Source organism: Camelus dromedarius, chromosome 21, assembly GCF_036321535.1.
Source record: "Camelus dromedarius isolate mCamDro1 chromosome 21, mCamDro1.pat, whole genome shotgun sequence".
Lineage (NCBI taxonomy): Eukaryota > Metazoa > Chordata > Mammalia > Artiodactyla > Camelidae > Camelus > Camelus dromedarius.
In genome coordinates, this window is record NC_087456.1 from 18,436,293 (window position 1) to 18,451,976 (window position 15,684).

The 15,684-nt window shown below is 36.7% G+C and overlaps 1 protein-coding gene across 1 annotated transcript in view; it reads right to left on the reverse strand.

Moving 5' to 3' along the window:
- The window catches only part of ADSS2 (adenylosuccinate synthase 2), a 31,842-nt gene extending 16,534 nt beyond the window's left edge, over positions 1–15,308 (reverse strand). The window contains exons 1-4 of the mRNA XM_010992279.3: positions 15,019–15,308; positions 6,205–6,307; positions 5,164–5,232; positions 3,209–3,259 (exon numbers count right to left, since the gene is read on the reverse strand). Of these exons, the coding sequence (XP_010990581.2) occupies positions 3,209–3,259; positions 5,164–5,232; positions 6,205–6,307; positions 15,019–15,201 (406 nt within the window). The 5' untranslated portion in view covers positions 15,202–15,308. The remainder of the gene's footprint in view (positions 1–3,208; positions 3,260–5,163; positions 5,233–6,204; positions 6,308–15,018) is intronic.
- Positions 15,309–15,684: the final 376 nt, after the last annotated feature.

Consider the following 15,684-nt stretch of genomic DNA (forward strand, 5'->3'; position numbering starts at 1 on the left):
TACAGAGCAATATCCCTCAGGATGAAAAAGCAGTACCTCTTGACCATGTGGGCTAGGGCTGGGCATTTTTATGAACAGAACAGATAAACTTCTTTCCCTCATGGACACAACCTTGTGTAAGGTGTCGTGTTACTGTTGGGGGCGGCGAACTACTAATGCCTGGAAGATAAATAACTTGCGAGAAGACACACAACCAACATTTGGATCTAGATCCCTCAAATTCCAAAGCCTGTAATTCTATTAGACTGTACTCTGTATCACCCATCATACTTTGTACTGAATTAATCTCGTGATTTTATGAGAAATTTTTTAAATTCTTGAAAAGAATTAGTATTTTTAAGCTTCTATGTACCAGACTAGGTCCTGTACTTAGTCTGAAATGAGAGCTCTAATGCCATAATTACACCGGAGCTTAGAGAACTGTCCTTTCAATCCTATGGTAAGAGAAGATCCTGAAGAAAAAATTTCACAGCAATGATTCTCAGCAATTTTCTAGTTATTTGATTTTTTGATAACGTTATTTACTTCTTTTCACCATTTTGTAATTGATAGTACTAAAAATACATATTTCCGAGACATTTTAATAGCACTTATTTTAAAGAATATGTATATTATTATACATTTTACTATTAACATCTAAATTTTAATCTGAGCTATCCTCTCTGGACTTATCCTCGATCAGAAATATTTTCTTTTAAGAACATAAATTTATAGAAAAAAATCATTATTAAAGAAATATAGTAAAATTATAAATAATATTATAGGGATAGATGGGATTTCAAAATTGTAGAATAGATAAACAAGATTATACAGTATAGCACAGGGAAATATACACAAGATCTTATGGTAGCTCACAGAGAAAAAAATGTGACAATGAATATATAAATGTTCACGTATAACTGAAAAATTGTGGTCTACACTGGAATTTGACACAACATTGTAAAATGATTATAAATCAATAAAAAATGTTAAAAATAAATAAATAATATTATAAAATTAACCCACATTTGCTATGGCTTAAACCATGTTACTTTGGTATTACTCTGGTCCTTTGACCCCCCTGCAATATTTCCTTTGGTCTTTGTACTCTAAAATACAGTTAAGTAACTTGCTTAACTACTGCACTATATTCAAGGATGCAAATTGTCAAGTAACAGACCCAAAGCACTTGTCATGAAGAAGAAAGGTGGAGAATCCAGACAGGAACACAGCCATCTCTTTTAACCCTATTTTCTTTCCAAAGATTGATTACCATCAGCATATATTTGTATCTACTCATTTGATTATGCACATTAAGGTTGTAAGTTACTCAAAGGGTCCATACGAAGTATTATCCTAATTTGCAATTCTAGATTGTGGTATTAAGATATTGAATTTCACACAGCAGATGACAGAGGAGCATGACAAAGTTCTGAAGATAAGTAGCGACTTTCACCATACAATGCTTTGCTTTATCAATAAGACAGAGAGAATGAATACCAAAAGGTTGTATGTAAAAATTATGAAGTTAAAAATGACTTATGGTTACAGAAAAAAAATCCGTATAAGGATAATGATTAGTGAGTACAAACAGACAAAAACACTACAATAGTAATGTACAAAAATAAAATTTTCATTACATACCTAATGGACTATCAGAAAAAATATTAATAACACAGTATTGCTTTTTATAATACAGCATTATAGCGATTATACATAAATGTTTAAAAGTACCAAGATAAGGTAATAAATAAAAAATATTTTAAACTATATTGGTGACAGGATGAAAGGATGATTTCTTTTTTAATCAGAAGCTTAAAATGACCAATAAATATGACAGATTTACAACCGCCTTCCTCAGAAAAGCAAAATGAAACACTTCTGTCCTCACTCAAATGATGTGCTATTATTTGGGACTGCAAAGCTTATTTTTTCCTTTTTTTTTTTTTTTTTGTCTTGTTATACATCTATGCTATTAATCACTCTGGAAATATAAATTGCAGTTTTGCTATAAAGAAAAAACTATGAACTCTTCAAAGAAAAAGTTCAGTTTAAATACAAGTATAACGAGTAGTTAATATTTTCATAGTTTAAATACAGTCATGTGAAATACAAATGACTCACAAGCTTCCTGTGTTTTATGAAAATACAGAAGCATGTATCTACATATTTTGTCTAGTGACACTCACAACTGGCAAAGTCTTGAGCATGGAGAATACCAAACCTACTAATAAACATATAGGATAATGTGAATTAATGAAAAGTGTTTGCAGTGGTAATCACAAGCTGTTCTTTTCAGATTTTATAGATTAAGAAGCCCATAGCAAACTATGTAATGAGAAGGGACTTTTCACATAAAAGCTGTATGTCGATACAGTACAGTTTACTTCAATTAAGTTACTGTATTGGGTTCCTAAGATTATGCATAATATTCAAATCTGTGATTGTTATTCGGAGGTCCTGTTACTTGGTTGATAAACACTCTTAAGAATTTTGATGGGACAGCCTCTTAAATGAAGGTCAATGGGAAAACTACAGCAACTACTGCCGCATGAAACATATCCAAACACAATGCAATAGTTCTACTCAGTCACAGAAGTTTCTTACGTGGTTTATAGTTCTTTCTCTTTTCTGGTTATGACTTCTTAATCATGTCATTGACAATTAAAAATTCTAATTCTATCAGAGACAGAATTCCAATTCTAATTCTAATTCAGAGATAGGATGATAGGGGAACAAACTTCAAGTATGTTGGCAGTGGTTGAAATTCATTTTAGAATCCAGTTTATTCTAGCTAATGGAGGAGAAGGTTGGTCTGAGTAAATTCCGCATCACTTAAAAAGCAGCGCTATCACATTTTAGGTACAGAGAGTCACTCTATAGATTTGTCAGATGGTAGACTTACTTTTACAGGAGAATTAATATGTGCAAATAAATGCTCTCTGTATTTCAATATAGCTTTATTTTTTAATAGTAGTAGAGATGTCTTGTGAAATACTGTTTATTCATTTGATTAGCTAATTATTTCTTCAGAAGTCAGTAAATTTTAACCTAGCCCTTATCAACATCAGAAGAAAAAAATAAGATTTCATGTATTTGAACCAATTACTACAATCCATCCTACTTAGCTTTCACTAAAATTAAAGACAAAATTGGCTACCAAATGCTTTCACATGATAAGTTTCTAATAAAAAGATGGTTATAAATAAATACATTATGTCCCCCTTACCAATATGAGCTCTGTCAGAAATGATAAGCCTTTTTTCCCAGCCTTCCAGACCTAGACGAAAAGGGAAAAAAAGATACATTAAATTGAATATTTTGTATAATAATTTTTAAATCTTAATTTCTTTAGAAATACAGTTTAAAATTTTTTTTCACTGAAGTAATCATTTCAGTATCTTTTCCTTGCACAGGAAATATGTTTAACAAGAATTTTCTCACCTGTCACTCTTTATACAAACTCATTTACAAATTCTATCTTTCTAAATGTTTTGCTCTAAAAAGCCAAAACTTAAACCAGCCATAGCCACGTAAAACACTTCTAAGAAATTCAAAATGCAATTGGTAGGAAATATCATTCTGATGGAGGCAATAGGTGGTGAGGGGTGAGGTGCCACACAAGGGGAGAATTTCAAGAAAAGGGAATTGATTTGGGAATGGCACCCTTTCACAAAAGACAATTATAAAAAGTGACTAAACTAAGATAATGTTCTCATTAATTCCTCCAAAGTAGTATCCAATACTATACTTATCACAATGAATTATAACAAAACATATGTAGCTCCCCATTTAAGTGTAAATGCCTGAGAGCAGGGGCCATGAGTTTTCATCGCATGGGCCCTGTCATCCAATAAATGTTCAAAAAAAATGTTGAATGAATAGATAAATCAATCTAAATCTTTTTCTTTAAAGATAGTACCTTAGTAGGTTATATGCATTCTAAGTATAAGCCACCAAGCCATATTTTCAAAACAAATATTCAGATATTAAAAATTAGTTGTTAATTTTGATAATATCCAAAGATTTGCTTTAAAAGTTATTCCTTATAGATTAAAAAGGAGAACTTTCCTGGTAAAGTGCTAAAAGATAAACTGGAATATTAAGCCTCCCGCTCTATAGCTGTTTTTGACATGTAAACACATACATATTCTAAAGTTAGTTTAGGGAATATTGTAAAGAAAATATTACAAAGAAACTCAGTAAAGTGGATTCAGCTGGGTTAGACAGGCCAGAAGGAAAAACAGTAGGGCAAAAATTGCAAAGGGGATGAAGGACAGCAGAGAGCAGCATGGGAGCCTCAAGCTGACCAATTTAAAAAGCAGATACAAGCAACACACAAGTAAAAATGAAGGGTGGACAGCAGAGATGGCAGCAGACAAGATTCTGTGAAGTCAGATTCAGTTGTTAGAACACTTGAGGATGGACTGCTACTTTTAAACCTGGAAAATAAACTTAACAATATAACAGAACTTAGTACTTTTAAATATGAGCTAAGGGGAAACTCACACTAATGATTTTCCTCAATTGTGTATTATTTGCATTGCCACATTCCCCTCAAACCCTAGCAAGGTACCCAAATTGAATGTAAACAGACTTCCAAATATGCAAAAGAGATTAGGAAAGGCAGGAAATGAAGGCTTCTTTTTTTTTTTTTTTAAGATGGATGTGGATACACTGCATAGAAGGAGCATTTCCTTCATTTGGAGGCAGGGACCTACACAATCCTCTTTTACCCCTGGAATATAGCAACCAAGGGAGTCCCAGATCCTCTAGGAAACGAGACTAACAGTACACACAGTAGGCTTCACTGGCTTCCTGACTGCCTCAAGCTAACTTTTGGTTCAGGCAGAAGGGGATGCTAACTTGAGCACAAATGACAAAATAAACTCGTGAATTTCCTAGAGTTTTGCCACCAAATAAATAGTAATTCTAGCCACCCAAAATTTGCAGATGACCAATGTGCAAAAATTCAAGACTTACACAATGACCCTGTTATGTTCACCTTTTCATTAAAATCCTGATGAATAAAATTTAGTAACTGACATTAAAAATATTGTCCTACAATAACCTGCAATTTTAAAGCAGAAGACAAAAATGTTACATTTGTCTGGAACAAGATCCCAGTAAAACTTAACAGAAAAATAACTGGTTACCAGACAAAGTAGACTCATTCTTTCATACCTTTTCCTTTTTGAACATTTTTCTCTGCTTCCTCAAACAATCCAGGTAGATGAATTACCACACCATTTCCTGAAAAAAAAAAAAGACAGAAAAAGAAAAATTAAAATTATAAAATAAATTCCAAACTTAAACATGTATATTTATAATATAGACATACATAATGATATTTAAATAAAGACATTTACAAAATACCTTTATTTAGAATAGTAGAAGAGTGAGGTACTTTGATTAATAGGACATTTTGATTTATCAAGAAGTTACCACAGAAATGATTCCAAATTTTAAACAGCAGTATAATGTAAATACATAATAGAACATAATACATAGAATATAAAACACTGTAATTTGAAATTTCTGTGAAACTGTTATTTTGAAAGTAACTAGTTATATAGTTTTAGGCAAATTGAACCAGATTATTGTATATTCTAAATCAATGTCCTTCAAATTGGGGAATCCCAACCTATACTAGTGGTCATAAACCCATTTTATTGGGTTGTGATTAGCATTTTTTAAAAATAAAAGACAAGGTGGGGAGGGTATAGCTCACTGATAGAGCACATGCCTAGCATGCATGAAGTACTGGGTTCAATCCTCAGTATTGCCACTAAAAATTAAATAAACCTGATCACCTCCCCTCTCCACCAAAAAAAAAAAAAGAAAAAATTAAAGACTAAAATAAAAAATAACAGATTGCATCATATGTCCAGAATCAATCCATGAAACAGACTTCTTGTATTTTTTACCATGTGTCACAGTGTTTAGAAAACTGATTTGATGATCTAACATTTCATTATAGACTTAAGATTGTCAATGATCAGAAATAAATGCAAAGTAATCATTCCCAAAAGTATTAGTGCTAAAAGATCTGAAAGGGTTGTAAAACAGCCAGTTAGGTATATTCCAGAAGGTACCACTGTCAAGATTAATAAGCAATCAATGAATCATTTGATTAGTAAGAGATTAAATCAGCTTAGATAATGAGAAATGAACACTATTATCATTTGGCAGGAAAAAATCCCTAAGTTCAGTTTATATACTTACCAATGAATGCAGTAACATTTGGATTAATTATTCCACTGGGCAAAAGATGAAAATCATATTCCACAGAATCTACAACAACTGTATGGCCGGCATTATTCCCTCCCTGGAATGCAAGATAGGGAGAAATGAACCTGACAATCAATACGACAAATAACATATCTCCTTCCAAGGTGGATTAGTGATCTCTTGCTAAAATGTCAATACAACTTAAGTGTTTGCGATGAATACTTACTTTAGAGGCTTTACAATGATTTTCTATCCTCTCTCCTTCCCCACTATCGCACACTTAGAGTGGTTATTCCTGACAGGATACCTACAGGCAGCATAGTACTCGACAGTGAAAAACTCAAAAGCTTCCCACTAAAATCTGGGACAAGACAAAGATGCCCACTATCACCACTTCTATTCAACATAGTCTTGGAAGTCCTAGCCACAGCAATCAGACAAGAGAGAGAAATAAAAGGGATCCAAATTGGAAAAGAAGAGGTGAAAGTGTCACTATATGCAGATGACTTGTTACTATATATAGAAAACCCTAAAAAGTCCACACAAAAATTACAAGAGTTGATCGAAGAATTCAGCAAGGTAGCAGGTTACAAGATTAACGTTCAAAAATCAGTGGCATTTCTTTACACTAACAATAAATCAACAGAAAAAGAAAGTAAAGAAACAATCCCCTTTAAAATAGCACCCAAAGTAATAAAATACCTAGGAATAAACCTAACCAAGGAAGTGAAAGAAATATATACAGAAAACTATAAACCATTGATGAGGGAAATTAAAGAAGACTTTAAAAAATGGAAAGATATCCCATGCTCTTGGATTGGAAGAATCAATATTGTTAAAATGGTCAAACTGCCCAAGGCAATCTACACATTTAATGCAATCCCTATCAAATTACACAGGACATATTTCACAGCACTAGAACAAATCATAATAAAATTTATATGGAGCCATCAAAGACCGAGAATTGCCAAAGCAATACTGAAGAGAAAGAGGCTGGAGGTATAACTCTCCCAGACTTCAGACAATATTATAGAGCTACAGTCATCAAGACAGCATGGTATTGGTACAAAAACAGACATATAGACCAACGGAACAGAATAGAGAGCCCAGAAGTGAACCCACAAACTTTTGGTCAACTAATCTTCAACAAAGGAGGCAAGAATATACCTGGAATAAAGACAGTCTCTTCAGCAAATGGTGTTGGGAAAACTGGACAGCAGCATGTAAAACAATGAAGCTAGAACACTCCCTTACACCATACACAAAAATCAACTCAAAATGGATCAAAGACTTAAACATAAGACAAGACACAATAAACCTCCTAGAGGAAAATATAGGCAAAACATTATCTGACATACATCTCAAAAATTTTCTCCTAGAAGAAATAAAAGCAAGAATAAACAAATGGGACCTAATGAAACTTACAAGCTTCTGCACAGCAAAGGAAACCATAAGTAAAACAAAAAGACAACCTACGGAATGGGAGAAAATCTTTGCAAATGAAACTGACAAAGGCTTGATCTCCAGAATATATAAGCAGCTCATACGACTTAATAAGAAACAACCAAACAACCCAATCCAAAGATGGGCAAAAGACCTGAATAAGCAATTCTCCAAGGAAGACATACAAATGATCAATAAGCACATGAAAAAATGCTCAATATCACTAATTATCAGAGAAATGCAAATCAAAACTACAACGAGGTATCACCTCACGCCAGTCAGAATGGCCATCATTCAAAAATCCACAAATGACAAATGCTGGAAAGGCTGTGGAGAAAGGGGAACACTCCTACACCGCTGGTGGGAATGCAGTTTGGTGCAGCCACTATGGAAAACAGTAGGGAGATTCCTCAAAAGACTAGGAATAGACTTACCGTATGACCCAGGAATCCCACTCCTAGGCTTATATTCAAAAGGAACCCTAGCTCAGGATGACACCTGCACCCCAACGTTCATAGCAGCACTATTTACAATAGCCAAGACATGGAAACAGCCTAAATGTCCATCAACAGATGACTGGATAAAGAAGAAGTGGTATGTTTATACAATGGAATACTATTTAGCCATAAAAACCGACAACATAATGCCATTCGCAGCAACATGGGATGTTCCTGGAGGATGTCATTCAAAGTGAAGTAAGCCAGAAAGAGAAAGAAAAATACTATAGGAGATCGCTCATATGTGGAATCTAAAAAAAAAAACAAAACATAAATACAAAACAGAAACAGACTCATAGACATAGAATACAAACTTGTGGTTGCCAAGGGGGCAGGGGGTGGGAAGGGACAGAATGGGATTTCAAAATGTACAACAGATAAACAAGATTATACTGTATAGCACAGGGAAATATATACAAGATCTTATGGTAGCTCACAGAGGAAAAAAATGTGACAATGAATATATATATGTTCATGTATAACTGCAAAATTGTGCTCTACACTGGAATTTGACACAACAGCGTAAAATGACTATCACTCAATAAAAAAATGTTAAGAAAAAAGTCTGAGTCAGGAAATGTTGATAGGTATAAATTTCTAATTAAGAAGCTTCAAAGGTCAAGGGAGATTTTTAAAAGTTTAGAAGGGAATGAAACGGTATTAGTCTGCAAAAGTAACTCCTGACTCTTCACTTAGCTTGGTATTAGGTCTTCTTCCCAAAATCACTCTCCTAACTGAGTTCCCACTGTAAGAGAGGAGATGAAGGCAGTCAACTGCCCCTTGACAGTGTTACAGACCTGAACCAATGCTGTCTCTTTTCTAGCAACAGTGTTGAGATCTAAGAGCTTCATGCACATAGCCCAGAGGCATTTCTCAGTCCACTTAGTCGGGCCTATGTTTTCTCTTTGTCCTTTTTGCTCTGAATATATGAACACTGTTCTGTAATCATAGAGCTCAAAATGAACATCAATCAAGAAATCAGAGAAAACACTATGGATTATAGCAGAGAGCAGGAATGCCTCTGAACTACTCCAGCAACCAAAAAAAGGGCTCCCATTTCTTGTCTAGCCTTCAAGCTTCTTAGAACCCTAACAAGCTTTTGAGTCTATGCCTATTACCTGTGCTGTTTCTCGGTAAAGACTGTAAGGCCTGTGTCCCTTTCCAGATGAAACATTTCACTATTTGCCAAAACTAAAACACGTTTCAATCTACAGCAATAAAATAATTATAAACAAGGATGACTATTCTTTTATAAAAATATTCATATAATTGCAATTAGTTTACAATTTCGAAGGAGAGCAGGTTAAGTTAGCAGCAGTAAGTTGATCAAATTAAACTATTCAACAGTTACCAGACACACTAGATGGGAAGAGAAAACATATACAGGGTATCTGAATTTCTTTTTAGCAAACACATCCAAGTGCACTGCTCAGTTACCTTTTAAAGGCTTAAGATAGCCTCTTTACCTTACACTACTATGGTTACCTTCCAGTCTCATACACAGACAAATGTCACACAAATGACAAAAAGCTCAGGTACTTTATCTTTTATACCTTAAATTACCATTATAAAACAGCTTCTCACAATGAAAATGGAAAGGAACATTGCCTTGGGGCATTTCAGGCTCCTAATTAAGAAACTGTAGAGTCGAGGTACCAAAATGTAATATACACACTTACTAACAAGGCTCAGAGATGACCAGGGTCATAGATGGGAGGATCAGACATGCAACTAAAAACTGCATAAACCAATAATGTTATGCAGCTCTTTGTAAATGCTTAACACAAATTCATCTAATCATTACATTTATGGAGATATTTTCTTTAAAATACACTGAAGTTGAACTGCAGATTTCAAGTCAAAAAACTTTTCTCTCATGAATAAATCCTTCCTTTAAGAGGGTTTTTTAAAAGCTTGAGACAAAGATCCCTTTTTTAAAATTTCATGGGACCTCCTATTTTTAAAGAGTTTTATTATACTGAATTAAATATAATTAAAAGTTGTTCAGTATAAAGAACCATTCCACCTTGGAGCCATAGTAGCCATGGGAATTCTCCTCTATTTACTGTTCTTTTTAATTGCTTTCTCCAGACCATACTGAATACCTCAATGTCCCTTTTTCCACTGACAAAAGTATTCTAACAGTCACCAATCTTCACTTATTGGTATGTAGGTCATCCACATTAACCTTTGGTGTCAAAATCTGACCTAATTCCTGAAAGATAATATAACTAGATTTGTATCCAGTTACAGTAAATAAGCTATTAAATACATATCAACTTACCAGTTCACTCTAGATTTGTTCTAGGCAATAGTTTTTCCTAAAGAAACATGAAAACACCCAAGTAACCCACCCATTTCCACCAAAATTAAAGAAACAGAATATTGACCAGATACTAAGATGATCTCTTATACTTTAAAATTTTATGTCTCAGAAATAGAGACGATGCTATTATATATATGTGTGTATGTATACGTGTGTGTGTGTGTGTGTATATATATATATATATATTTATATATATTTATATAAATATAAATCCAATAGGTTTAAATAGTGAACAACTTGTGAACAACTTGGGACATCCTCAATGACCAAACTTTGAGATCTATGTGCCTTCAGCAGAGAAAAAGTACTTACTAGAATCACATGGCATTCAAACGGAATATGCTGAGGAAATACACACAAAAAGATACAAATATCACTTATCTATTTTCTCACAGATACAAGAGATAAGACTTGAAATAAAAACTAGAGAAGTCTTTGAACATAATGGTACAATGTAAAAAATACTAGTTAAAAATATTAAGTAACAAATGTTAATCCAAGGAATGCTGGGGATTCCATGTTAAACTCGTGCCAACAGACAATTAAACTGTCCAGGAGTATATTAAAAATAATTTACAGGAAAGGGCTAAACTACTGATTTCAAAAAATTTCTAAAGGTGATCCAGGTCACCCAATAAATATTTTTTGAATATTTACTTCCTCTCTGCCTCACATAGTACTAGGTGCTGTGGAAGAAAACAAAAAAGGAACAAGTCCTCTTTTTGAGAAAATGTATATTCTAGCAGGGAAAGCACAGTAACCCAAGAAAGCAAGATTTAACCAACTCCACCACACACTGGTATATACACTCATGTACGCACTTGGGAAATGCTATGCATAAAAAGCAACCCTGATAGTCAGGAGACATAGAAACAGCAATCGTTATAAAGCTGGAAGAATGGCTTACCTTAAATGCTAATTCTCCACCATCTTCAAAATTATGGGAAGTGGTTTAGAAAACAATTTTAGCTGTATAAGGTCAAGGCATTAAATAACACTGAAATTATTCTCTTTTCAATTATCTTTCAACCTTTCTGATTATTTCAAGGAGAAAGTCTGTCTGCTGATGGTATGTCTTTTACATTTCTTTTTTTAATATTTTATTTATTTATTACTGTATTATTTAATTACTTTATTTTTTGGTATAGGGGGAGGTAATAAGGTTTGTTTATTTTTTTGGAGGAGGTACTGGGGATTGAACCCAGGACCCTGTGCATGCTAAGCATGTGCTCTACCACTTGAGCTATACCCTCCCTCCTTGGTATGTCTTTTACATTTCTTTTATCACCTACTAATAGCTGGTTTCAGAGCCTTCAGCAGATACCAGCACCTAGCTACAAATTAACATTTTTGTCATTACTTTTATATTTAGCAAGTGACAGGATACACTTTCCCATTATAATTAATTTTAGTTAAATTTTCCTTTTATATTAACTTTAAAACCCTGAGGGGGAAACACAAAGAAAGGGAATAATGTACTGGCTATCCCTGATCACAGGGAACTTCTTGCCTGTCACTGTAACCACGACTACCAAGCTTTACTCTCTCCAAGAACAATAAATTAAGTCCTAATTACTTAAGGCCCAGTATAAACTGCAGTAATTAAAATCTTTGTAGTTTCTATTCAACAAAATAAAGTAAATAAAGTATAACAGTTTACTTTGAGAGAATTTATGTGGGGAAACTGGTAACAGGCTTCCTAACAAAACTACTTTTGTGCTGCCAGGAAGGGGTCTTCCTATTCTCATGCTTTAACTCTTTGAAAAACCTGTACTATTACCCTTCTCCATCCCAGCTCTGGCAATACTTGTTTAAGTAACAGCTGTCCACTAGATGGTAAGTTCCTTGTGGGCAGAAGCCCTGCCTTTTTCAGCTTTTAACTCTAGGGCTAAGTGGTCCCCTGCAGATACTCATTATGTGATTGCTGAATGAAAGAACTGTGCCTGGAGTTGGTCCTATACATAATTATTCTTCTCTTTCTCTTAAAAGATATATCGATTTAAAATTAAGTCATTCTTTCATGCACGTCCTACACACTTATCTAAGGATCGAGAGTACGTAACAAGTTATAAATAACTCCCTGTAAATCCTGAGTCTGAAATATAGGCCTTAAGTGCTATGATGATGAAAACGCCACTAGTTTTGCATCCATTCTCTCCAAAAGGGCATTTTATATATTAAAATATATAGTTAAATGCAATGTCAGGTTGTTTTTAAATTGTATTTTTACTGGAAAAAAAATTCTTTATTTTATGATTCCATTGTTGAAAATAGAAATACATTATGCATATACCTCTTCTGGAGAAACACTGTATATTTGATTTTATGAAATGAATATGACAAATACATATACACATACATATAAAACTCTAGCAAAATACATATTATTTTCAATAATGCACAAAACTTGAATCATCAAACAAGGCAATTCAAGCTCAAAATGTCTTTCCTAAAGATGACCTTTCCCAGCTCTCCATACTCATTAAGAATTTCAACATTTCATAACCTTCAATTTTATAAGCCAGGAGAACTTCATTAAATAGATATCAGCTCACTAGTACAAATAACAAAGTTACCAAGGTGAATCACAAGAGATAGGCTTAAATCTACTCATTACTGATCTACTTGCACTAACAAGACGTAAGAATCCTTTGAGTGATGAACTATTAAAAGACACTAGGAGAATATAAAGATTTTTAAATTGTATAAGGAAGGTAGTAAGTCAATAGTTTACAGGTGAGTAGTCTGCCTAACAAGTCTGCTCATATGTTTCTCCTCTATCTTCAGCTAACATTTTAAAGCCAAACGAGGCTCTTTCTCAATCACTTCTCTCTAGGTTTCCCAAGGGCATCAGAGTGGTCCATGACCTCCTTCAGGAGTACTTCTCTAGTAATACAGTAACACCTCCAATCAACAAACTAATTCTACTACTTTTCAGAGGGATATTAAAATTGAGGCTCTTTTAGAATAAATGCTATAAATGGTTACACTCCCAAAACCTTACAACCCATAATGTAGCTCAACCCCAGTACTACTATTTCCATGTAAGGAAGACCTCAGAAATGACAGTGAAGGAGACAAACAGGCCTCAGGTCCCTCCCCTCCTACCCAGAAAAAGTTAGGTATCCTTATACTTCTTTCCCCACAGCATGGCCAGACCTGATTTTAAGACAAAAGGAAGGTGAAGGCCAGCCTTCTGGAGCACTCCAGCTCCTAAGGCAATATGAGGCAGTAATTCAAAGACAACCCCTTTAGGGATGTTATTAAGTATGTGTGCTGCCAGAAAGGTGGAGGAATTACAGCCTAGAAGCGAGGTAGAGGTGGTGGTGGTGCTAACGGTAAAACTAAAAGGAAACTGGTGTAACAGCTATCTTAACCAAGGAAAGGAACAGGCAGGGTGAATTTCTTCACGCAAAAAACACCAGGTGTTTGCATTTAATGTTTGATGTACCTATGATTACCTTATTTCTGCATGTTCAAGTGGTATTCAATTTTAGGTAAAAAAAAACTTCCAATCAAGTGGGCCTACTAACTTGTTAGAACATACACAGCATCATCATATTGCCATGTATGTTCAGGAAGAAGAAACGTTTTTGCAACCTAAACAGACAGCAGTTAACTTCAAATATTACATTACAATTTGTTTTGAAAGTGGTTATTGCTCAACTATTTCGAATTTTCAAATTGCTAATAGTTATCTAAGAGCCTTTACAGAGGCCTACCCTGTAGGCTGCTTCAAAGCAAACGACAAATAGGAAAAAAGCTTACACTGAAAACCACGTGCCTCCCAGTAGAAAGTATATTACCATTCCATTTCCTGAAAGTTCACTCTAGATGTGAGTGTGTAACAATGTAAGTATTTCTAGATATCAGATTTGACATCCATGTATTTACTTGCCTCACTCGTCAAAGAGCTGGGATTCCTTCCTCTGGGACCAACAGGTAAACATAATCTCCCCTCCGTTTTCTGGGTACGGAGTGAAAAACCGGAGCCATTAAGAACAGTCCAAAGCCCCGAGGTGGGTTCTCATGCCAACAAAGTGGACCAGAAGAGGTTAAGCTCTGCACACTCGGTGCCTGCAGGTGGGGGAGTGGTGAGTCTGGATCTCAGGGCGTTTCGGCCCACTCGGTCTCCCTGGGCGGGTGGGTGATGATGGGGAGGGTTCTGCGGCCGCGCAGGGTCTCCGCCCGGAGTCCAGAACAGGCCTCGAGCGGTAGCTCCTCAAACTCGGACCGTATCCCACCTCCACTCCGGCCCTAGACCTGGGGTTGGGCACTGGTCCCCAGACGGAAAAATGCAATTCCCCAGGCATCGCGCATCTCGATGGCTTCATGTCAACCCGCATTTTCCTCCAGAGCTACCCCGAGCCCTCAACCCAGGACCCCAGGTCAGGGGTCTTCGACCTCCCGCCATTTCTCCACGTCGCCGTGGCTCAAAACAAGAGGAGAGACCCTCAAGGTGACACCTTATTTTGGACAGTGGATGCGAGTTCTGGGCCCGAGCTCGTGGGCCGGCTTCCCGTCAAAGCGCGGCCGCCTCACCTGGCAGCGGCACACGATGTCGGCGTCCTGCGCCAGCAGATCCACCACCTTCCCCTTGCCTTCGTCGCCCCACTGCGCGCCGAGCACCACCGTCACCCGGTTCCCTCCGGGCCGCGCCCTGGGGCGGCCGCAGTCGCCGTTGGGCAAGGAGGATGCCGCCGGGTTGGTCTCGGCGAACGCCATGGCTCCAGAGACGCTAGGAGAGCCCGAAGGGGACGCGGGTGGCTGTGAGTGCGCGAACCGAACTGCTCTGCGGCCGCCAGCCCCATGCGGAGGAAGAAGCAGCCAGATCCAGCCCGCCCCCGCCCAGCCCCGCCCCGCCCCGCCCGCCGGGTCGCCACCCTCCCGCCAGGCCCGCCCCGCGTCCTGCTGCCCTCTCAAGGGATACCAGGACCGCCCCGCGCACGCCGGCTTCTGCAGCACCGCCCCAGGAAAAGGCCACGCCCCTTCCGCGGCCGGGCGCCCCTCCAGTGCGAACCAGATGAGCGGAAAGGGGCGGGGGCGGGGCTTCGAGCGCGCTTCTGCCTCAACGCCCCGCCCATCCGCCCTTCCTCCAGCTTTTCAAACTGGAGAGGCGCGGAGGTGCGTGCCGGTGCGTCGGACTACAACTCCCGGCAGCGCTCTGGCTGAAGCGACGAATTCCGGTGATTTGGTGTCTGCTGTCTG